This window comes from Meleagris gallopavo, chromosome 4, assembly GCF_905368555.1.
Source record: "Meleagris gallopavo chromosome 4, MGAL_WU_HG_1.1, whole genome shotgun sequence".
NCBI lineage: Eukaryota > Metazoa > Chordata > Aves > Galliformes > Phasianidae > Meleagris > Meleagris gallopavo.
Genome location: NC_139407.1, coordinates 30,823,480 through 30,848,879, shown reverse-complemented (window position 1 = coordinate 30,848,879; position 25,400 = coordinate 30,823,480). Strand labels below are relative to the sequence as shown.

Below are 25,400 nucleotides of genomic sequence, written 5' to 3'. Positions count from 1 at the left end.
TGAAAGTAGCCAACACTCAAAAATCTCCAAGGGAGCAGAGAACAGTCAAGGCAGTTTCATCACGATTGAGTTTACGTACTAAGGAAAATGGGCTGGATGCTGCCAAACAGATGCAGAGCTCGGTTTCAGTAACACTCTACTCCCAGGTCATCCAAATAAAGCAATCATATTTTCACAACAAACTAGCTACACAGATTGAAGATTCTCCCACTGCCCCTGGCAGCTACAGACCTGTAGCAAAGGCAGTGAGAAAAAGACATTCAGCCAACCAGGACCTACTGAAATGTATTAGCACTGAAGGGATGGAACTAAAGATACTCAGAGAAGAAGAGAAATGCAGAAATGTTGCTGCCATTCTCAAAGGGAATTGAGAATTACAGTTGCTGTCCTTCATTAGTCCTTCACAGTCTCCTCTGGCCACCTGGCAGCAACCCAGTAGGCAGATGTCCAGCAGGCATGGAGGGAGCAGTTGACAGCATGGCTCCTTTCTACTCTGCCAGTGAGCTTTACAAACCTGTTCACTTCTCTCCTCTGGTGCCTGCCAGCTTTCTGATACGATATTTCCTTCACTGACGTGTGAAGAAGACAGTGCATGTACATACCAAACAGGGACAGGAGTCCTAGGCACTGTGCAAATGTAAACCATAGGGGTACACATAGGATGCGTTTAAAAACTAAGCGAAAATAGTGTTCTTCCTTTGCAACTGTTAATCAGCAATAAGTTGTGCTGCCTGAGTACTGTGAAAGCTCACGCCATGCATTTCCCTGCAAATGGGACCAAGGGAAAGAGGCTCAGCCCTCACGCTCCAGTCTAGGGCTGCTATTAAAGTAAAGGAATGATGAGGACTGTAATTTTGGAGCAGTGAAAGATATCAATGGACATGGCTTATCCAAGCCATTTACTGATGAGATTTGATGCTTCTCATCTACGTTAACACATAGAACAGACACTGGGCATACTTGATGTTTATTTTTGAGAAGCAAAACACTATAATTAACAAAGGAAAAATTTTTAATTAGGAAACATACGTAGCAATCAACATATAGAAAAAAAATTTTCATTTAATCTACAGGCACTTTTTACATTTGTTCCATTGTGTGCGAATGTTTCTGCATAGTAAGTGCGCATAAATAACTACAGGACACATCTCTGACATTTGGAAAGACTGCCATTAGCGGACGTATAGAAATCATGTGGCGGTCCCACCTTGATGACAGTTAATGACCGGTATTTAGAAGTGGACTGGATTCCTCCTGTTAAGTTTTCTGCTCGAAAGAAACATGAAGAGCGGGGGAACTGCATACATACAGTTCCAAAAGGGAATCTGGACTATAATAAAACATTAATCAGTGCAATGGCCGCTACATACATAACTTCATATAAGTTATGACATTATGCCATACAAAATAACATAATGTGCCTGAAGAGCCCACCAGTGGCTTGCTGATGCTGGAGTCCAGACAAAGCTTTTCCACTGAAAGAATTCAGGATAATCTCTGTAAGTCTTCTGCACTACACCCCAAAAGCAAGGCTTTCAAGGCAGAAAACGAGGACAAAACTTGAGGGCGGTGCTTTTCAACGTCCAAACTGCAGGCAGTGTTTCCCTGTTGCAGCAGTCAAACCCGCGCGCTCAGACCCCCGGGCACGAAGGTGCTCCGTTAGGATGCTCCGCAAGTGCCGGCCGCGTCCCGCCACGCTCAGCTCCGCTGCGCAGCGCTGTAAGCAGAGAGCGGGTGCTCAACGCTGCGGCCCCGGCCGCCACGGCTCTGGAAGCAGGCGGGATCCCGCGTTAGGTACCTGCTGAGAAACCTGGCGACGAGCAGCTTCACCCACGGCAGCGAAGGGCTGAGGCACAGCGTTTGGCCCTGCTTCGTCGTGGCACTGCGGGGCGAGCGGAGTCAGGCGGGGTCGGGGGAGAGAGGGTCGAGGACGGGGAGAACTCACATGACTTCTGGTACGGCGCAGTGCGGCCCCTCGGGGACGAGCTCCACCTGGAACAAGTGCCGCGGTGGGATGCGCTCGGCTACGGCCCGCACGCAGCGGCAGCGCAGCTCTCCGGCCGGCGGGGCACCTGCGGCGGGGAGGGCGGCTCAGCCTGGCTGCGGGACCCTGCGCCGCGCCCCCCGCCCGTATCCCCATCTGTGTCTGCGTCCCATCCCCCGTGCTCTCACCCCAGCAGGAAGCGGCGACGGTGGCTAAGAGCAGCGGGAGGAGGAGATGTGGGCTCATGGCTAGGGCCGTCAGCTGGTCGCTCCGGGCGCTGGCTGTGCCATCCCGCTGTCTCCGTTGCTTTTATTCTCTCGGTACCGTAGCTGCCTGGGGATTTCCCGGGCGCGGAGTGGGGCCGGGGCAGGGAAGTTGCTTTGCGTTCTTCACCCGCTTTGACTGGTCTCGGGCAGGTGGGGGTCGGGAGAGCTCGGCACTCGTTCCACCTGGTAGTGCGGGGCGTGACGGGGCCACCCGGCCCTTCCCTCCCAGCCCGCACAGCAGCGGCTTTGCCTGCAAAGAGGAGATGCTCACCCTTCCGTATCTCAACTGCAAGCTTTCTACTCCACTTCTCTGTACAGAAGGGTTTTTCTTTGTGTTTGTAACAGTAAACACGTTTTCTAGTCAATGTATTTTGCAACGAAAAATAAGAGTTTTCTGTGAGCCTTTAAAGAAAATTAGATGGAATCTAGATTTATGCTTACATCGATTTACTTCAGATATAGTAAAAACACTTTCACTTGTAATTAGCCTTGATATGAATTATGATTTTGTAGGATTGGTTGGGTTTTTGTTTTTGTTTTTTTGTCTTTTTGTTTTTGTTTGTTGTTGTTTTTGCTTTTGAAGGGGGGGTGCAGCCGGTCCTTATTCTCTTTTTTACGGGTATTTGTTAACACGAGTGCAGTTCAGCAAAGCAAATTGAGGCTGCCATGGGTTTTGTTCCTCACCTTGCAGTATTTTTTATTCCATCTGTTGCTTCCATTTAGAATGCATTTATGGCTGTGCAAGAATTAAAGATTTGGAAGTGCTCTTGGATCTCCTTCCCCTACAACTTTCTAATTTTTATTTAATAAATATTCATTTGCTGTTGGACATATATCTGAAACTGTAAGCACTAATGCAAAATCAGGTAGAAACTGATTTCAGTGAGATTTGTGGAGTTCTGCTCATAAGTCATTATTTGAATGACTTAAGATCAAACTTCCTACAGTGACTATTTTGGACTGGCTTGACTTGATTTTTAGCAGAAAATTGGTATTGTTTCCTTATAAGAAGATTGTCAGAAGTGGCACAGAGCACAGAGTTAGCTTCCTGCAATTGAACTACACAGAGTATGTTTAATTTTTTTTATGTCACAAACCAAGTAATTGTATTTCAATTACAGCTATAGGATAGAGTGGGAATTAACTTCAGGTAAAACTGTACTGGCAGGGGGACCAACATGGAAAGCAAAATTAAAATTGTAAGGATCACAGTACAATAATCCTAATAGAAGATGTAATGTCTAAAAATAAAAACTCAGGACTCAGACCAGGTAAGATGTTGCAGGGGAACAGTCCTAGTGAGAGCTAAATGAGATGACTACCCAGTGGTACACAAAAGCTTTCAGTCCTGTGCTTTGTCCTCTTAATGGATCAGGCAATTCAACCAGCTCCTTGCTTAGTCTCTCACGGGAAACCAGCAGTTCAGAAAGATGGTGATTATCCCTAGCGGTCAGGAAACCCCCACGGCAGGGATATTGGAACTAGATGATCTTTGAGCACTGTTTCAACTCAAGCCATTCTATGATTCTATGAAGTAGCTTATGGCTGATTTGCACCCCTTTTTAATGGCCATTTGGTAATGTCATCCTTCAAGCTGTTGGCTTGTAGCTGAGTCTTAGAAGGAAATTACACGATCAAGTTGCCTTTCTGTCCTCCTCTGTCATTTCCCAACTTTCCTAGTCTCATCCTTACTGTAAAGTTTGTATCATGTCCCCAGCTGCAGAAAGATTTGACTAAGAGCTGTAGGTCTAAGAGATATCAATCAACTTAATACGTTTGTGTTGAGTCAGTGGTAGATAGAAGGAAAGCAAGCCAAAGCAGCCCTGCCTTAGGAGAGAATCTGCAGCATCAGCCATGCTCTCTGTCTTGGCAGCTGGCCAGTCCAGAATGTTCCAGATGTTCTTGCCTGGAGCCAGCTTGTTGCTTGGAATTAGCAACCTCCTGCACTGTCTCTTGTCCAGCTGTTCAGGTGGGTTTAGAAATTGAAAAGAGTTGGGGAAATGTGGCATGGCTTATTCAGACAAGAGGAGAAACTGAGATGTTACAAGAGCAGCAGTGTGGACATGAAGAGTACCTGTAGTCTTCTAGAGGTCTTAGAGGTTGTGTGGGGGTCCAGCAGGTAATACATTCGGTAGACTGGAAGAAATTATGGCTTTAAATCTGAACTTTGTACCTCCTATGAGTCATAAGATGCCATCTGTTTTTTTTTTTAGTTCAACTTACTAGTTTCAATGAAAATGAATTCTTCCCTGATGTATATATGAAATTCAACATCAATCTGATGCATCGTGTAACTGGATACTTATATGTGGATCATTTGTCTGGAGAAGAGGAGGCTCAGGGAGACCTTATTACTCTCTATAACTACCTGAAGGGAGGTTGTAGTGAGCGGGGGGGCAGCCTCTTCTCTTGTGTAACTGGTTATAGGACTAAAAGGAATGGCTTCAAGCTGCACCAAGGGAGGACGTTAGGAAACACTACTTCTCTGAAAGAGTGGCTAGGCACTGGAATGGGCTGCCCAGAGAGGTGGTGGAGTCACTGGCCCTGGAGGTGTTCAAGGGACGTTTGGATTTTGTGTTGAGGAACATGGTTTAGTGAGAACTATTGGTGATAAGTGGATGGTTGAACTGGATGATCTCGTAGGTCTTTTCCAACCTTGGTGATTCTGTGATTCTGTGAACTATGGCTTCAGGCAAGGTGCTCATCCAGGCTGTTTTTGCCACCTGACTCATTTAAGTAACAATAGTATCAATGGATCCCAGTAAGCCGTGTTGTATAGGATTTTTGGTTTTGTTTTTAAGCCAGTAGAGTGGCAACTGAGGAGTTTGGAGCCTTGCAAAGGTAAGGATTATTTTCTCAAAAATTGGAGAGATTGCTAAAGAAAACAATAAGAAACACAGCTGTTAAGTGTGGACAGTGTTAAATGTATTCAGGGGGAATCAATGAGCGGAAATGTTAGAAACCTACTCTGGCATCCCTTGAGATCATAGGGGTGGAACCACCATTTCCTCCATACTGCAATGCCATGAGGATTGCACTGTGAGCTTCTGATGTGTCTGCCCCAAGGAAGTGCCATGTTCTCTGTGGGGCGACACTAATGGTGCAGATTTTATTTGCATATGTACATGCATTTAAGCCACCTTCATATACAAGAATCAAGGGCCATTTTCTACTCTTGTGTACCTGTACGTGTCCATAACTTGTTTTCTTCTAAGCTCAGCCTTTGCAATGAACTGAGGCTTACACTGTATTACCAGGAAGAAGGATTTGCCCAGCTGTAGCACTCTGAGGCAATACACAGTTAGAATGATGCACAGGTTGGCCAGCGCAGATCATCAACGCTTTCATCAGAAGATCCAGCTCTGTTGAGTAAGAAATTGTCACAGTTAGGTTACATATTTTCCTTGGACAGGACACATGAGTAAGGACAATTTACGTGACATTGCTGAGTTTTATGTTTGGATGACTGTTCACAAAATCTGAGCTATCGAGCTCATTCCACAGTGATTACTGCTGGGGAAATTCCAGAAGTCCCCAGGGGTCTGATGTACGAGGCTATTTTGGATGTAGAGCTGCAGTGTGTGAAATTTGGCAGTTGGCTCTCCCGAGGAGTCATGTGCTGAAATGTGCAGTAGTCAGAGGTCACGAACGTGCTGAGATGCAGTAGACAACACAAAGCTTGAATCCTGTGAGTCAGTAGTCAGTACTCATGCAAAACACACCCTTGTGTTGTGCATGTGCATGTGAAGTGGATATCTCTAGGAGTATTTCAGAAGCCGAGACCATCTTCATGAGCAGTGCTTTGTACTTTTAGATTTCCAGCTCACATTTAGCTACCTTCCATGTGAACATGGGTAGGCTCTTTTCAGTGCAGATAACAGCAGCAGAAACTGAACTGCAGATGACCTTTCTTTGATTCTGCTTTTCTGTGCTGCTCCCCTCACTACCTTTGGTATACTTCCTTTCGAAAGTGTGGCAAAGACAGGGAAGAGAATCATGTCAGCCATAATTCAGAAAGCTGAATTCTTGCCTTCCTGCTGCCACATCTCTTTCATTATAGCTCTGTTAGGCTTTGGCTATAGGTAGTGTGAATGTATTGCAGCGAAGCTTATCTCCCCTTAAGCACCACATTCAGCTCTTGGGCCCCTAGCACAAGAAGGATATGGAGCTGTTAGAACAAGTCTAGAGGTGGCCACGAGGATGCTCAAAAGTTTGGAACACCTCTCCAGTCAAGGTAGGCTGAGGGAGGTGGGATCATTCAGTGTGGAGAAGAGGAGGCGCCAGGGAGACTATATGGTGGCCTTCCAGTACCTAAAGGGGCCTGTGGAAAGACTTTTTATCAGGGATTGTAGTGATAGGACAAGAGGTAATGGCTTTAAATGAAAAGAGGGCAACTTTACATTATATGTTAGGAAGGAAGTCTTCACAATGAGGATGGTGAGGTACTGGAACATCCTTGCTTGCCCAGAGTAGCTGTGGGTGCCCCATTGTCTGACCATGGAAAAACAGATGCAACAACAGCCATCACTCTCTTAGGCTGCCAATTTTCTGATACTTTCTAGGTAACATTTTGTAGTGGTGAGCATAAAAACGTGGGGATCTCCAAGGAGCATGATCAAATGACTGATGGAAAAACATGAGGGTTTTTTTTCAGTTTGAAAACATAAATCAGTATTTTCAGTTCAAGCTGAGCAATATATGCACAGTAAAAGGCATGTTTTGTTTCAGAACATTGTTGCCTAAGATTTAGTTTTTACTTCCCAAATTAAAATAGAATGTAATAGAATATAAATTGATATAAATATACTTATTCTGTAAGCCAGATAGCAAAGATTTCCTTCAGTAAAGTGAGGCAAGTGGGCTGTTTCAAAATAAAGAATGAAAATTATGACATCTGCAAAAAATTTTAAGTAAAGCTAATGTGAATCTACTAAGAAATGAACTATTCAAACCTTCTCCCCCCCCCCCCCAAAAAAAAAAGAAACAAAAGAAAAAAGAAGAGCAAAAAAAACATACCCAAATCTAGCTTAAGGCAGTTTTAATCCAATTAAGATGTTGGGTTCAGTGGAGTTGAGTAATTCTTGTGGGTGAGCTTTGGATAGTTGTGGTCTTTTGGTTGAAATGATGACGTCAATTGAGGTAAAGCTCATTTGTACATGAAAATGAGAAGAGTTTTCAGAATCATCACACAATCTTTGAAGACTTCACTTGTGACATGCACACTTTGATAATAATTTGTTACTTTCATTGGCTGTGTTGCAATTAAGGTAAAAAGAAGTTGTATTTTTGCTACATGCTAGAAGATAATGAAGTTGCCATCTGAGTGACTTTCTTAATACGCTTTGAGTACTACATACGTTTGTTCTTCAGCATACCTGCAGTCTGTGGTAAAATCAATTATGTTGTTCCTAGCAACAAGTGATGCCTGCTGCTTAGTTGAAAGGATGGAAAATAAGATTGATGAGTTTGTCTAATTTTCTGTGAATTATGTAAAATAAAATACAAAACAGAAAGTAGGGAGGGTATTACTTTCAGCCGGTTAAAGAGGGGAAATTTAGAGAAGATATGTTTAGAGGAAAAGCGTTAATTTTTTATTTTTTTTTATTTTTTTAGAAGTAAAGATTACCACTGAGGTTACTTTCCATTATCTTATCTATTATGTATTTCATTTTTCTTTCAGATTCCAAATCTCCCAGCCTTTTCTTGACTTCAAATAGCCAAATATAATTTAAAAAAGTATGCAAGGAGTGTGTGCTAAAAGTTATGTTAATAAATGTGATCACACCATTTTCTCTGTCTTGAGATAGGTAGTGAATATTGGTGTCTGGAGTACACACAGAGGGCAGAAGTGTAAGCAAACTGGAGGGAGTCTTTGGAAAATATGCTCTGAAAAAAAGTAACTCCTTCTTTGCTTGAAGTTCAGCATTTTTACATTTTTACATTTGGCTATCTCCTAAATAATAAAATTTCCCCTAAAATTGAATTCATCAGGACACTGAAAAGTATCTGTTTTTTATCCCTAAGTATACACTTGAATTTGACAAAAACACTGAATTGTAGGGAAGTTTTTCAGTTTCTTTGAATCCTTCTTCATCTAGTGAACCACTGTTCCATCAGCACACTTTCCACCTGGAGTGCTCTGGCTGTGTCTGTGGTGCACATTTTTTGAAGCAAACTCTTCTCAGTTCTTTTTGCTGAGCACACTCTTACAGACCTTAATGATCTAAAGTGATCCATTTGTTACTTATTCTGTTTCTTTTAATAGCCACTTAAGTATCAGAAGACACTTGCATGTTCTTCACATGCTTTCCTTCAAGTAGGAATAATATCATAAGAATTCTTCAGCGAGGAAATTTTTTCTGTAGGACTGGGACTGCCAGCAGACCAGGTGTGTACAAACTCTGTCTCACATGTCTTACTCCATGTAGTTCTCTGCTGGTTTCAGCGAAAGATTTGGGTATGTAAAAAACACTAGTTTCTGTGATGTTTATGAGGAGTAGGTGGAATTACAGTGTTCAATATAAATCAACTACAGTATCATTTTCCTTTCAGTGAAAATTCTGTTTGTAGTGGGCATGCTCATGTAAATTGCTTTTCTTTTGTAGACTGAATGTCTTTGCTGTCAGAGATGAAATAGCAGGCAAAGCCTAGAGGAGAGGGAGAAAGAAGGAACAGACTTGAAAACTATACTCCTAAGTGCTAGTTAATGCAGTGTCATGCTCTCTGCTTCTCACAGTTGTTGCCTGAGGACACAGGGACTCAGCCTGGAAGGCAAATTAGCAGAAAGTGAAGAGTTGATAGAATTTTGACAACAGAAATGTAGCGAGTCAGCATTTATTGTTGTCATTACTGGTTCACTGCTGTCAGCATCTGACTTAGTCATTCATGCAGGAGCCCAGATTGCTGCACGTTTATTTCTTATTGATAATTCAAACACAAGGCTTTCAGAGTGACAGACTTCTTAACAACTCACTCTTTGTTATTTGTGTTGGGTAAGTGATACTGTCTCCCATGACATCCTTATAACAAAGCTGAGGAAGTGTGGGATAGACGAGTGGACAGTGAGGTGGGTTGAGAACTGGCTGACTGGCAGAGCACAGAGGGTCGTCGTTGGTGGTGCAGAGTCTGGCTGGAGACCTGTAACCAGTGGTGTCCCCCAGGGGTCTGTGCTGGGTCCGGTCTTGTTCAACATCTTCATCAATGACCTTGATGAGGGGATAGTGGCCAACCTCAGCAAGTTTGCTGATGATACAAACTTGGGAGGATTGGCTGACACGCCTGAAGGCTGTGCTGCTATTCAGCGAGACCTGGACAGGCTGGAGAGCTGGGCAGTAAGAAACCGGATGAGGTTCAACAAAAGCAAGTGTAGGGTCTTACACGTAGGGAGGAATAATTGCATGCACCAATACAGGCTGGGGGATGAGCTGCTGGAGAGGAGCTCTGCAGAGAGGGACCTGGGCGTCCTGGTGGACAACAGGTTGGCCATGAGCCAGCAGTGTGCCCTCGTGGCCAAAAAGGCCAATGGCATTCTGGGGTGCATTAAGAAGAGCGTGTCCAGCAGGTCGAGAGAGGTGATCTCCCCCTCTACTCTGCCCTGGTAAGGCCTCATCTGGAGTACTGTGTCCAGTTCTGGGCTCCCCAGTACAAAAAAGACAGGGACCTCTTGGAAAGAGTCCAGCGGAGGGCCACAAAGATGGTGAAGGGCCTGGAGCATCTCCCCTATGAAGAAAGGCTAAGTGAACTGGGTCTGTTTAGCCTTGAGAAAAGAAGACTGAGAGGGGACCTGATCCAGGTTTATAAATATCTGAGGTGTGGCGGCCATAGCGGTGAGGCCAGTCTCTTTTCAGTGGTACGTGGAGACAGGACGAGGGGAAACGGACATAAGCTGCAGCACAGGAAGTTTCGCACGAATGTGCGTAAGAACTTCTTCACGGTGAGGGTGACGGAGCACTGGAACGGGCTGCCCAGGGAGGTTGTGGAGTCTCCTTCTCTGGAGATATTCAAGTCTCGCCTGGACGCCTACCTGTGCGACCTGGTGTAGGGAACCTGCTTTGGCAAGGGGGTTGGTCTTGATGATCTCTAGAGGTCCCTTCCAACCCCTACAATTCTGTGATTCTGTGATTCTGTGAAATGCCTTTCACAATAAGAACTGACACCTGCAAAGTCAACTTAAGAGCAACTGAGCTGCTTTAAAGAAGAGTTAGTGCTTAAGGAAAGCAGGATGTTGGTCCAGAACTTATGGGGGAAATAGAGGCTATGCTTCACATCTGTGTGGAGAAGGTGAAAAGTCCTTAAACTCCTTTTAATTAAATTTGACATAGATTTTAGGCAAGTCCTTTCACTTCCAGTTATAGTCTAATCTCTTCAAACTTCTCCCAAATTCCACACAGCACAAATAAGTGGAAATTAAATTTTCGCTCTGCTGTTCTGCTTGCAAATATACTGAATGGTTGTTCTGATATGGCAGGGCTAAGGAAGTAGAAGTTACTCACATTTCATGTGCAGCCATTTTATACTGGTTTCATTACGCTGTGGTGCTGAGTGAAGCCCAAACTCCAGCTGTCCTGAATTGTGATTCATATCCTCACTGACTGATTCTCAGTAAGCTCTTAAAAGCAGTGGCATATGCTAGTCCCTGCACCCATGTTTCATTCTGCAGAGGAAGGTGCTTCACTATCCCTTAGATCTGTTGAGAGTTTCCAGCAGCCTATCAAAGTCTAGGCATGCAGTTATGAGATGCGTTTTAAGAAATTAGAATCCATTAAGTTGCTGAAATACTCTTGACACTTGTTTAGCCACCTAGATATCCAGGCATGGTTATGCCAGCAATAGAACCTTTCTGAGAATCAGTGCCAGACTTGGTGAAGCAGTTAGCACAGTAGTGCCAATGGACCAAACTGCCATCATTATCATTATCATTATTTAACTTGGATTTGTGAATAATACTGAGATTTACAAACATCGTACTTCGTAAATTTTTGCAAGATTGTCCCTGTTTTTTTGATGCAGAAAGGTAATATTTACCCTGAACACATTTTTTTTCCATGCAAAAAGTAATAAAAAATATTAGTCAATGTTACAAGCTAGATGAGGTTATTCAGTAGAGGAAATGTTAGATTTGAGCTTTGGTTGCTGTGTCAATACTATTCCTAATTTTCAACACTAGCATCTACGCGGAAGAAATTCAGAAACATGAGCTCTTTTGATTGTTGAAAATGCAGAGTAAACATGGTGCTGACCAGCAAAGTACTTCCCTTTTTCTTTCAGCCACTGTCACGGTTTTGCAATAAAAATAGTTCCAAAATAAATCTTGCGTAACATGAAGAGAAAGTTATCGAACTTCTCCTCTGGACTCTCATTGTGATTTGACCTTCAAATATCTACTTGTAGTGGAAATACCCTTCTCACTGATGGTTCTTCTGAGGTAAATTAATTTAATTTTTTTTTAAGTGTTTTATCTTTAGGTCTAGTTTCAGGCTTAAAGCTGTATATTTATTCCTTACTACTAGCCTGTGGTAGCACACCCATGGGGTCAAAGAAAGCAAGCAGAACTTCCTCAAGTGGGATAGGTTCCTTCCAGAACCCAGAAGATCTCAAGGACCAGTCCTATCTTGCTGTGAAATCCCTTTTCCTTTGTCTTTTAGACCCATTTGTCACTATTTGCAGCTCAGAGGATAGTGAGAAGCGAGGTGGAGGCTGTCATAGTATCTGTCGGTGGAGGTGACAAATAAGAAACCTTTCAGATTGTCAGACTAGGTAGGATGTGCTGTTACCTAACATTTGTAATATGCTTGGTCTTGTCACTTCTGTCCTTGTGCTGATAGTTGGGTAACTGCAGATTATGAACTGTAATACACAATCAGTGAATAGGCTTCCATAATTCTTTAGCTGACATCTAAACTAGATTGTGGCGACAAAACTTGAGCCCCTCAGCTTTGATCCTTTACTTAGGGGTCTCCATCTTTCCTGAGATAGGAGGAATTTTTTCTTTCTTCTTCATCTGCTTCTTGTCATGTTTTTGCTTTCTAGCCCACTCTTGATATTGGCTTGTTTTGTTAAACCTCATGGGTGAAAACATTTCTTAGAATAACCTCTTCTGTCACAATGCCAGCCTTAACACAGAGATCACCTGTTGTCGTATATATCTATGTCCTTCTTTTTTCTAATCACTGTAATATTCTGACTGTTTAACAACATTTTACTATTCCCTACAGTTTTGAGGAGAAGATCAATTTCCTTTTCTCCCCCTTATTTTCTGCACTGCTCTGGTCTGGGAACTGTGAAGCTAGCCTTCTCCCTCAGAGCAAATGTGTACTGTTTGCTGTTCCAAAAATGTTTTCATGTCTAACCACAGATATGTTCTAGTTTTTTTTGGAAGACTTCCAGCCCTTGTTTTAAAACTTTGCGGCTTATTTTGAGCTTACTTTGTCTCTTGGATATCACAGTCTCACTTTTTTCCCCACTTCAGTTTTGTTTTGTTCAGCAGCTGCTAAAAGCCATCGTGGCTGTTTTTCTACTGCACTAATTCCATCTTCACTGGGTTTTTTGTTTATGAATTCATAGAGCTCTTGCCGGCCTGCTATCCCTACCTGTTTCACACACATGCTCCCTTTCCCACACTGATGTGCAGCCAGAAGAGTATTCATGCAAAGCCATGTGCTGAGCTGTGCCAGCCTCTCTAGCATGGGGCATGGTGGGGCAGGGTGACCCACAAGGTCCTTACACACAGCTTTAACAGAATAATGGCAAGCCTCCTGCAAAGTCACAGGAGGACTGTGTGGGCCTGAAACAGTTTTGATGGAATTTTTTGCTATTTTTTTTGTGTGTGTTTTTTTTGTTTTGTTTTGTTTTTTTTTTCCTTTGGCTCAGCATTTTGGCCTTAATCTGAACTACAAAACTTCAAGTCTGAATCCAAGCCTTTCTGATCATGTTTTCTGAGCATTTCTGAATTCTCATATCCTATACTTGAATTATAAAATGTGTGAGGTAGCAACCACTTGATTACCTGTATAATTACACCTTAATCCATGTGTATCTTGAAGGTATTGGCATCTCCCATGCCAAACGTGGGGATGGGACTTTTGAACTCCAATTGGTTTGCCTCTAAGGGAGGATGAGCAGTAGCTTCAAGTCACCACTGCACCCTGGCTTTTGTCCGTGTGTTTTCTTTAACAGTTTCCCGCCAGTGGGGAGTAACAATTAAATCTAAGCAAAAACCTGAAACGTCTCCAGCCGAACATTTGTTTACTGACTCCCTGCATTTTCTCAGGCAGTCTCTGGAATTACATCAGTCTCTGCATTACATCAAACACACTGTAACTGCAAAGCTATTAGGATGCAAAGGGACTGGCAAAGAATCACCAGCAGAGCTTTCAGTGCAAAGGCTGGAGTGGCAGGCTGCTGTATGGAAGGGTTGTGTGCTGTTACAGCTGCAGTGCAATATTCTCAATATTCTCAGATACTTTGCAAGTTTGTTTTCTGCAGTTCATTTTCCATTATGCACTGAGTGTGGAAATAAAAACTGTTTTGTCTGTACAGTGTCCCTTGTATAATTATCTAAATGCTAGTAAAGGGTCTTCACAGAATCACAGAATTGTAGGGGTTGGAAGGGACCTCCAGAGATCATCGAGACCAACCCCCCTGCCAAAGCAGGTTCCCTACAGCAGGTCGCACAAGTAGGTGTCCAGGCAGGTCTTGAATATCTCCAGAGAAGGAGACTCCACAACCTCCCTGGGCAGCCTGTTCCAGTGCTCCGTCACCCTCACCGTAAAGAAGTTCTTGCGCACATTCGTGCGGAAATTCCTATGCTGCAGTTTCTGGCCGTTTTCCCTTGTCCTGTCTCCACACACTGCTGAAAACAGTCTGGCCTCACCACTTTGCCCCCCCACACACCTTAGATATTTATAGACCTGGATCAGGTCCCCTCTCAGTCTTCTTTTCTCAAGGCTAAACAGACCCAGCTCACTTAGCCTTTCTTCATAGGGGAGATGCCCCAGGCCCTTCACCATCTTTGTGGCCCTCCACTGGACTCTTTCCAAGAGGTCCCTGTCTTTTTTGTACTGGGGAGCCCAGAACTGGACACAGTACTCCAGATGAGGCCTTACCAGGGCAGAGTAGAGGGGGAGATCACCTCCCTTGACCTGCTGACCAAACTACTGGCTCATGACCAACCTGTTGTCCACCAGGACGCCCAGGTCCCTCTCTGCAGAGCTCCTCTCCAGCAGCTCATCCCCCAGCCTGTATTGGTGCATGCAATTATTCCTCCCTACGTGTAAGACCCTACACTTGCTTTTGTTGAACCTCATCCGGTTTCTTACTGCCCAGCTCTCCAGCCTGTCCAGGTCTCGCTGAATAGCAGCACAGCCTTCAGGCATGTCAGCCAATCCTCCCAAGTTTGTATCATCAGCAAACTTGCTGAGGTTGGCCACTATCCCCTCATCAAGGTCATTGATGAAGATGTTGAACAAGACCGGACCCAGCACAGACCCCTGGGGGACACCACTGGTTACAGGTCTCCAGCCAGACTCTGCACCACCAACGATGACCCTCTGTGCTCTGCCAGTCAGCCAGTTCTCAACCCACCTCACTGTCCACTCGTCTATCCCACACTTCCTCAGCTTTGTTATAAGGATGTCATGGGAGACAGTATCAATAGTCTTGTGTTGTTTTTAGTTACTCTTTCTTTATTTCACCTACATTTTACTTGAAAATTGCATTCCATATTTTTCTTGGATGGCATAAGAGTTTCTTTAGAAGTTTACTTTCAAATATGCAATGTCTTCCAGATTTCATTTCTTGCAAGCATATTAATAATAGATTTCTGAACATACAGAAAATAAAAAGCTGCCTGCCTCTGCAAAAGTAAGAGCAAGAGTTGGTCTGCCTCCCTGCTTAGTTGATTCTAGTAGGAGGAATGGCCCATAGACCTAAAATTCTTAGCTGCAATTTTTTTCTTAATGCATACTGCTAAATACTGCATGATCTGTCAAGCTTGCAGCAAATAAAAATACTCTCCCAAATCTGCATCTCTAAGATGCTGTCAGCTTTCCATGAACTCTGGCTTGCTGGGAAGAATTCTGCTGTGCTCTTGTTTATGGAGAGCTGAGGTGTGGAAAATGAGGAATGATACTGAAACAAATTAGGGACACACACATACAAGCATAGTTGTCAAATGCACACTGGCATAGCAATTATGACAGTATCCTGTTAAATTGAAATCATGTGCATTTTACAGCTTTTCAGAATGAAAGTGACAACTGCAGCTGATGGCATTTTCTAATATACTGGATGAACATGTGTTTTAGATGCTCCCGTCTCAGCACTTAAAAATTAGATGCAGGTGATATTAGGCAGAAGATGAAAGGACACTATCATGTTATATAGTATTGAAAAAGTTGGCTCATCTTTTTTTCAGATGCAAAACACAGCTGATTGCACTCATGAGATCTTACCAACCTCAAATATTCTATTTATATATAAGCAGACTGTTTCTTTATACAGTATTTGTTCACCAACAATGCTGCAAAGTATATTTCATTTCCTAATTGTTCACCCCATATGGTCTCAGAAAAACAAAAGACCCATTTCTAAGTTTTTTTTGTTTTTTTTTTTTTAATGTATTTAAAATTTCTTTCTTCTGGAGTTCTAAATGTACACCATTACTCATAAAATTGCTTTAACATCTTGTTATCAAGTAGGTGGTCGATGTCTGAGGAATTTCTAAGTGTCAGATTCCTAAGTAGTATTTTCATAATATGCCAGATTCTAGGAGTTATTCTGAGGTGCACAGCTGTCCCCTTTCACTGACGCTGAGTCCATGCGCTCAGGTTTCTGCTTCCTGGGGCCATATGCTCAGGTTAGTTTTTGGATTATCCCACAAAATTTTCCCCCATGGTTCACTGCAGAAATTGTAGTTTACTTACTGGGAGCTGAAAATACCATCACCTTTTTTTGAGCTGAGTGGCAGACTGAAATTCTGGTTTGGAGTGTAGATTTAGGAAACAGGAGGAAGTCACAGGGAACTCAGATATAATTGTTGAGATTGATTCTACTTACTGAGATAGCACAAAGTTGCTTTTAACAGGGTGCAAGTGCCAAAACTTTGCTTTCACTATTCTTTGCAGACAGCAATTAGCCCAGAGTGACCTTACGGTTTTCTAAGGACTGTATTTCCAGTGTTTTTCTAGTCTGAATGCCTCTCTTTGGTTATATCCAGCTTTGTCTCTCTGGTTTATGGGAAGGAGATGTTTTCCAGCGTGGTGCCTGATTTTGCTCCCTGTGTGTCCAGGTTCATTTCACATGGAGATCAGAATGTTGCAGGGGATGATGGAAACCCAGATGCCATCCTGACAGGGAGTCAGGGTGCAGCTGGATCGTTTACACAGTCTCAAGAGTTGGGAAGTGATCTGAAAAATGTCATTTTAGATGAAGCTGCTGGAAGTGGATATTACTCACCTAAGCTCTCATCAATTAGATGACCCTTTAGTTGCATAAGTTTGTCGTATGTCTTTGTTCTGCATGGTGAAATGTGCTTTCAATTCTAACTTGTTCATCTGGAAAATATTTTACTTGTTCATAAATTTATTACTAATGAAGAACAGCAATTATTTCTATTAGTTTCGGTATGATTTCACCTTAACACATAACATTCTATGTAGTGTTTACTCACTGTCCTTTGACTTCTAACCTAGTATCTCAGAAGCCACACGTATCTATAAATGCGTTTAATTCATATTTCCAGAAAAGTGCAAATTAAGAATGGACAATTCAGAAAGTAAACGTCCATATTTTTTGTATGTTTCATATTACTGTAGGAAAATTTTGCAAATTGTTGGAAGGAAAAAGTTTAGATCAAATGCTTAGTAGTCACATTACCTGCAATACATTTTAGCAGTTGAACAAAATAAGCACGTATGACTGCAACTCAGAATGTTTATGATTTAACATAGCGTTGCTACCACAGAAAGGAGAAATCTTTCCCAGCTTGGTGATTGAGAACAACCAGACAAACTTTAAGTGCATCTGCCCTGCAAGTACATAGCATTGATAAATTTATTTCATGATTTCCTGTTGCCATCTGCCTCAGCAGATCCCTTTTTCTTGTCTGATCCTTCCAGTTGCACTGACTGACACGGAGCAGAGCCTGCAAACCTTTAAAGATCTTGTTGAAAGGATGCTTTAGGAGCAGCAAATTAATACAACATATGTTTTTACAGAACGTTGCCTTCTAGAGGGAAAATAGGCTTTCTTTTCTCTCAAAATCAGGTAGTGTGTGAATGACTAGTTTGAACTCTGTAAAGAAAGGTGGGAAGAAAAGCAGACTGTTAAGAAATTAATTCACAAATTACACTTTCCTGACTGTCCTGTACTTAAGCATAATTCTGTAATTGCCTGCTAAGTAGGAGAAGCATAGGAGCAAAATCCTTCCTACAGCAAATAAAATGATCTACACAGCTTTGAGCATGAGGAAGTCTTAATGTTCAAGGAGTTCATGTTAAAATCTGTCAATATTTCATCAGAGCCCGCCTTATTTTATTAAGAAAAACTAATGATGCTGCCTTAAAGCAGAGGAAATTAGCAAATTTTAGGAAGATTTTTCCATAGAATGTCTCTATGTTTTGTTTTGAATGTTAAAAAAGCTTGTCAATGTATGTTCTGTAGAATATAAAATTTTATGGTGATCATCCATAAGTAATCCCTATTACTGGAGAATAAATATAAATGGTTGAGCATTATGAAAATGTAAGTTAGTTTGGTAACGTAGTATTTTAAATGGCAAGTAAAAGGAATTTTAAAAAGGCACTTAAATGGCTCTCTCACTTGTCAGTGAAGTCTGCTGTGGATCCACCTTGCTGTCTGAATGCCCTTGTGAGGAATGGGCTTGGAAGTTCTTTTTCTCTGACACCAGAGCTCATAGCCAAGTCATGCCAAGTCTGACCCATGAAAGAGAAATGGAATAGAAGCCATTACCCAAAGCGTCTCTCCAGCTGGACGTGATAAGGGGTGTAGCTGTCAAAATTTTTCTCATGTTGATCAAAGTATTGCCTCTGATCCTTGTTGTAAACGGCATCAATATTTAAAAATGGAAAGGTTTATTTTCAAGAATTGGAACCTGTTATAACCACAATCTGTGTTAAGTTGTATTGTATTAGATCTTCATTAATGCTTTTGCAAATATCTATTTTTTATTGCTTGGAAGCATGACTATACATGCTTCATTCATTTGTACAGTTCTCTTTTATATGGAATAATTGCTATAGTGGAAAAACAAACACAAACCAAACTGGCTGTCATACAAAGTCAAAAAGAACAAGTGAATGCTACATAGAGGAAGATCTTACCTGCATCAGAGTGAGGTCAGGCAAGTAAAAAATACTGCACAACAATCATTTTCTAAGATGAATGGACTGTTTCTTTAAATGTTCACTGTTTTTGTTCAGAGTAAGCACTGAGCAGCATTGATAGCTTTTTCATGAATTGCAGGATGTTGAAACTGATAATCATCTCTGTGTACTTGCCACTGCCTAAGCATATGAACATACACTCAGATTTTAATAGGTAAGTCACTATTCTGGCTTTAATCATAAGAGTTTGAAGAATTTGTTCACTTTTGCACACTGGCAGTGATACCAGGGAAAGAGTCAGGGCAGCAGCAGTGTCATTTGTGATTAGATAAGACATTTTGATCTATGTAGTTCTCTCTTATTCCAGACACTTATGGACATCTTGAAAGCATAATTCATCCTGTTTGTATACTACACGCTCAGAATTTGTATTTCATGTTATTTGGCAGGTTTTATGAATAAAAATTCCTAAATGTTGGAGAAGAAAAAGTTTTCATGTGAGTGGCGTGTCATGCTGGATCGTAGTGAGCTTACTGTTCACACTAGAAGACTGGTTGAGAACAGAAATGTAAACTAAAAAAGGACAATGAGAATTTTATTTAAAAAATCCATGCAGAATGTACCAACAGTATAGTTTCACTTACTGATTTCTGTAACTCATTATCTTGGTAACTATATTTCCATATTCCTGCTTGCCATTTTGTATTCTTATCAAGTCAGTAGTTAATCTGTTTTAAGATTTTACAGTTTTGCTTTTCTTGTGATACACGGATTAACTAGAAATGCCAGAAATATATTTTTTACTCCCAAGTATGCAAAATAATGCGGATTTCTATGTTTTCTTTCTACCTATGAAAAAAAGAAAGCTTAGAGAGCCACTTTGTTTAATTCAAGCACAGGGAAGAATGGCTTATCTAAACAGAGAAGTAAGTCCTCTTTCTGTTAAAACTTCCTTCCTTTCCTGAACAAGAGTCATATGTTGTCAGCCCAGGTGATTTGGATGAATACAAGCATCCCATACATCTCTGTTTGCAAATGGATTTTGGCTGCTCTTCTGAAAGTTACCTAAGGATTTAGATACATTAATCACCCCACTGAATTTTTGTTTTAGTTTTGATTCACCTACAGTTTATGTGGTTTTGATTAGCAGAAAAACCCAAGCTGAATATCAATGGAAGCTGAAATCTCAACTGCCTCGTCTGAGGATGATTTCATATTGAATCTCTCTGTGAGGGAATAAATATAGCAATCGTTCTGTCACATGCCCTTGGTTGGGTTTTAGCAGATAACAATTACAATTGTATTCTTTGTTAGTTTTCTATATTTGGTATATATGTATATGACTTCTCTTTTAAATCTCTCTGAAATGAGGAAACATAGGGGACTCATTTAATGCCTATGTAATTAATTACCTCCTAATCCACAGCAGGTAGCTGTGAATTCCCAAGTAATCAGCAACAGGTACTGGCTTCCAATTAAAGATCTCCCTTCTTGACTATGATGTTTGTTGTTTTCTTGATACTTCCACTTTGCTTCAAGTCAGTAGCTCATTCTCTTGCTATCTCATTCTCTCTAGGTCTGCATCAAGTAAAAAGAAACAGCTGTGACCCAACCTTTCACAGGTATGTGCAATCTTACCATCAATCATCTGTCACTGAATGCTTTAGAATTGAGTTCATGGAACAAAAATGTCTTCTGTTAGTGCTTTGGTATCGTTAATACTTCATTGTAACAAAGTAAGTGTAAGTGCGTGGAAGAGGGCGGTTTGTTTTCACAAAATGCATGTGTTTCTTCTTACTTGGATTCTAAATCGCTTACAAGCTTTAATTTCAAAAAAGTTAATTAAGCAGGGAGGCTTATTCATGTAGCTCTAGTACATACTATGGCACTTTTATTGGTCCAGAAAATGCTTGCAAGTTAAAGCTGGAAATCATCAGCAGCTCAGTGCAAGTGTTGCTTCCGCTCTTAAAATTTGGTTTTCACATTTTGATGTGTTGTGTTAGCTTGGTCAGAAAAGCTGCTTACTTCTCTTGTTTCAATTGCTTTCTCCAAAAACTGAAGGATCTTTGCAGGAAAGGCAATTCACTTGGTCCAGATGTGCTTTCAAAACAAGTTGCTTGTCTAATGACCTTCTGCTTTCACAAATTTTAAGGTGTGCATTTATGAAAAATAATGATCTTCAAAGGAAGCGCGTATTAGAGTTTTCTAGTTTCCCTATCTTCGAGTAGAGAATAGAATAAATTCATAGACTGATACTGGAGATGCCAGTGTGCCCCACAAGAGGGAAAGTCTCATTTTCTCTAGAGTTCTTGGCTGAGTCACTGGAGATAACGGCAAGTGGGACCTGGTCAATCTAGTAGACCTTTCTTACAAAAATAAGATTGATAATGTTCCTCATGGATTTTAATTCTTAAGCAATAAGATAGTTGAACCTGTTAGAAGTTGATAACTGGTTAAAACAAATATTTATGAACAGAAGAACATAACTGAGCTATGCTGAAATCTTCCTCCAAAAAGTTGTAGAAAGAGGTCAGCAGGTTGCCTTTTTCTTTAGAGGGCAGATGTAATCGTATCGGTAAGCCTATTTATGCTTATAGTCTAACTGTACCTGTATGCATAGAGGAATTTTATTTTGCCATTACTGCTGAGGAAACATCTGAGTGTCATAAGTCTGATGTTTCTAGACAACTGTGTACAGTGTCTTATGCCAGTCAGAAAAGCCATCTAGAGTTCTAGGAAACATATAGAAAGAGATTATGAAGAAAAAAAGAGGAAATAAGAAAAAATCATACATGTAATGCTGAGGGCAACCAGATATGTGTAGTTCTACAAGGTGTGATTAAATAGTAGAAACTTCATTTGTCACAGAATGGTGAGGAGGCAAAAATGATGATGAATTTGAAGAAAAATCATTGTAAAAATATCATAAGTATTGTAAATATGCACTTGTATTAGAACAGAGTCTGGCCTTGAACTTTTGCTAGGCTTTTGGCCAGATTAAAGGAAAAGATTATTCCTTTTGTGATTCTCAAGTTATACTTAGATTCTCAGCCTGCATTTTAGATTCTTCTGCTCGTAGTATCTTCCTCTCCATTCCTCTCTATTCAGAAATGGTGAAGGCATCTGTATGCTCACTGCAACTAAGTAATAGTATTAAAAGTAACTTTATTTAATATTTAAAAAAGAAATATTCACGATTTTCAACAACAGATGACTTGGGCTTAATTTTACAGGTGACAAAATTCTTGTTCCAATTTTTCACACAGAAATTAAAAAAAAAATAATAGAAAATAGTCTATTTGCTGACTGAAAAGTCTGTGGAAGATTGATTTCAAACAGAAACTTTTCCAGTGACATCAGTCATAATTTCCTCCTATAAAGAAGAATAAATGCAAAGTTTGTAACAAGTGTGCAATATCAAGTAGCACTATGTGTAAATTTCCTGGGATTTCCATTATTAAGTGATAACAACATAAAAATGAAAAAAAATCCCAGAATGGGAAGCAATACATAAAACAAAATAAAGTAAAAACATGGAGAAAGTATCAATCACCTAATACATAACCAAGATGTTTGTGTTAGGCAATATGCAGCACAGGCAGGAAAGAGGAGGCCAGCATGCCAGTATTTGTATTCTCTACTCTTTAAAGGAAGAGCTTAGAGCATTTGTTCAGGGATTTCCCAGTATTTCTTTCAATGACTTCCTCGATGGTTTGCAACACTTAAACACTAGAGAGTAATATGCTTCTGGTATTTTAAGAAAATGTGTGAAATGAAACCTGAGAGAACAAATCTGCTTCATGATGGAGGTATGATACAAGAGTGAAAATACAGCAGCCAGTCATGTGAGGGAAGAGTAGGAAGAAAAGGGGAATGTTGCAAAGTTGTTGTTTGGTTGTTGATATGGTAGTATTGTCTCCGGAATGAAATGAAATTTCTACTGTGAGAGTAGAAATGAGAGTTGCTATGAAGGAACATGAAGTAATGGAACATGAAAACAGCTGATGACAGAAAGGGCACATAATTACCTCTGTTGTGTTTAATTACAAGGAAGGAGAGAAACATTGGAGGGTGATAAATGCAGACAGCTGCTATAACATTGAATAGCCTTCTGTCAGGGCTGTAGAAATACAATTTAGATTCAAATAAAGTGGCCAAGGGGAGCTGAAGCTTGCATGCAATTGGCAAAAGGAGAAGATGGAAAAAACATATTTTTGAGTGCACAGAAATCCCAGGGTCCTTACTTTCATTGTGATGCAAATGTTCTGAATCTTCCTTACCACCTATTCAGGTTTGCAGTGTATTATACAGATGCATGTGCAAATATACACACAAGTGCACACACATACTTGAATAGTTGGCAGATGTTCAAGGGGTGCTGTTTTCTCCTACGGCTGCTGCATGCTGAAATAACTGTAGGGCACACAGTGCATTGCTCAGAGTTGAAGTGGCTGAACAACTTAAAAAGGTGCCAAACTCGTATTGATAGTATAGGACAATCAAGCAGGAAACTCAAGCTGGAGTGTTAGAAAGCAGACATTCTTTAATATCAGCTCTGCATGCATGAGGGTAATCCTATTGTGCATAGCTTACGCAAAAGGTCTTCAGTTTATATACATTACTTGTGTTGCATATGCAGAAGTTTTCTGAGAGGCATGTTATCTATGCAGAAGTTTCTCAGAAATTATTTACTGTGAGCGTGGTGAGACACTGGAACTGGTTGCCTAGCAAAGATGTGCTTGTGAATGCCCCCTCCCCAGAAGCATTCAAGGTGGGGCTGGATGGGGCTTTGAGCAATCTGAACTAGAGGGAGGTGTCCCCCCCCACCCACAGATGGGCTGGAACTAGACGATCTTAAAGGTCCCTTTCAACCCATATCGTTCTATGATTCTATGACACACAAGTTTCCCTTATGTACATCACACATTCAGTGACCGATTCCAAGCAGGACCTCCTACTTCCTTTATACAAATCTCCTTGGTTCAGAGACAGCTCTTTTCTGTCATCTGAACAAATTGCAGGGCAGGTATATCCATTAGTGAACAATCATGAGTTTAATAATACTGTTACAACTTGTATCAATATGGCTTGTGTAGAGGACAGAAATCTATCTCACTGAGCAACATCTTCAGGAAGCAAGCCAAATACGATTCTCCTGCTTTATGTTCACAAAGTTACCAGGCAAAACTTTTTTGTTTTTAAAAATATCCAGACCACAGGTAGAGGTGAAGTAAAAGATTGCATTCTCAAGCAAACAGGTAAACACTACTTTAAAATTACAAGGACTGTCATACCACAGTTTCCTCTCTTGCCCATTGCTTGAACAGACAGTTTAGTCCAACTTAGACATACTGCAGTTTTGTCATGCTGCTGCTTACTTTCAACCAAAGCTGCAAGCTCTTTCAAAGCTATTTCAGCCATAGAGAGTATATAATTTGATAAGGAAAGTGATTTTTGACTACTTCAGAAGGAGCACATACAAGATTTGATGGGTAAGGATTCTTTCAACTTTGTGGTGTCTTATACTACAGAATTTTTTGCTGTATCCAGTGGAAAAACTGGGTACCTGGAGTTACAGCGTAGTCAGTCTCTGTTGTATATTCTGTTTTACCTTAGGAAGTTTTAATTTTTTTCTTGCAGAAGTATGTGCGGAGTAGCCTATTAGATCTCCTTGCTGTTCAAATTCCTGTCCCACATCAAACAGGACCAGACCTTGAATTCTCTTGTGATCTCAAGGAATGTGGGCTTGGCAAAGAGTGGGGTCAGGGCTCTGAACTTTGAGAGAGCGAACTCTGTACTGTTTAAAGAATTGTTGGATGAGATCTACTGGAAAGCTGTCCTTAGAGGTAAAGAGGTGGAGAAAGCTGACAACTCTTTAAGGATGCCTTTCTGAGAGTACAAGGGCTCTCCATCCCTCTGAACAAGAAAACAGGCAGAGGAGGCAGGAAACCAGCATGGCTTGTCAAGGACCTGCTGGTCAGACTGAGGGAAAAGAAGGGATTGTACCAGCTGTGAAAACAAGGGCATGTCACCTGGGGAAAATACAGTTCCCCAGACTTGCAGAGAGGGGATTAGGAAAGCCAAGGTGCAGATGAAACTGAACTTGGCAAGTGATGTTAAAAGCAATGAGAAGAGATTCTATGAGAAGATTGAGATGAGAGAGATTCTATGAGAAGAGATTCTATAGGTACATTAGCCAGAAAAGGGAGGACAAAGAGAGCGTACTTCCTTTGGTGAATGAGAAAGGAGAACTTGCAGATATGGAGAGAGCTGGTTTCACTGGTTTCCAGGATTTTTGTATTTCTCACATCCCCTAAGTGGGACCTGGGAGAGTAAATTTCACCCCCCCCCCCCCTTCCCTCCAAGTTATAAGGACAGAGCAAGTCCATATTGCCTCATGATTTTGAATGTATACAAGTCTATGGGGCCAGATGACATGCATCCCAGGGTCCTGAAGGATCTGGCTGATGTGGTTGCTGAACTTCTCTCCATTGTTTTAGAAAAGTTGTGGCTGTTGGGCAAAGTCCCCAGGGACTGGAAAAAACAGAAACATCACCGCCATTTAGAAGAAGAGGAGGAAGGAGGACCCAGGGACAAGCTGCCAGAGAGGCTATGGATTCTCCATCCCTGGAGGTGTCTCCAGATCAGTTTGGATGGTGCCCTGGATAATCTGGTCTACTGCCAGATCTAGAGGTTGGGGCCCTGCCTGTGGCAGGGGAGGTTGAAACTTGATGATCCTTGGGATCCTTTCCAACCCAAACCATTCTATGATTCTAGATTAAAGTTTGCAAAACAGCCAATAGCTCT

General features: G+C 41.4%; 2 protein-coding genes across 2 annotated transcripts in view; one reads left to right on the top strand and one right to left on the bottom strand.

Moving 5' to 3' along the window:
* Positions 1 to 950: 950 nt before the first annotated feature.
* Positions 951 to 2,497, bottom strand: LOC146544460 (growth-regulated alpha protein-like). Its single transcript, XM_085222714.1, has 4 exons — positions 2,173 to 2,497; positions 1,946 to 2,072; positions 1,799 to 1,882; positions 951 to 1,717 (listed from the first exon to the last, which is right to left on the bottom strand). Exons 1-4 carry the CDS (start codon positions 2,228 to 2,230, stop codon positions 1,699 to 1,701), a joined length of 288 nt encoding a protein of 95 aa, XP_085078840.1. The 5' UTR covers positions 2,231 to 2,497; the 3' UTR covers positions 951 to 1,698.
* Positions 2,498 to 11,533: 9,036 nt separating this feature from the next.
* The window catches only part of RASSF6 (Ras association domain family member 6), a 106,808-nt gene continuing 92,941 nt past the window's right edge, over positions 11,534 to 25,400 (top strand). Inside the window, exons 1-2 of the mRNA XM_085222706.1 lie at positions 11,534 to 11,674; positions 20,170 to 20,215. The gene's annotated coding sequence lies outside the window, so the exon portion shown is untranslated. The remainder of the gene's footprint in view (positions 11,675 to 20,169; positions 20,216 to 25,400) is intronic.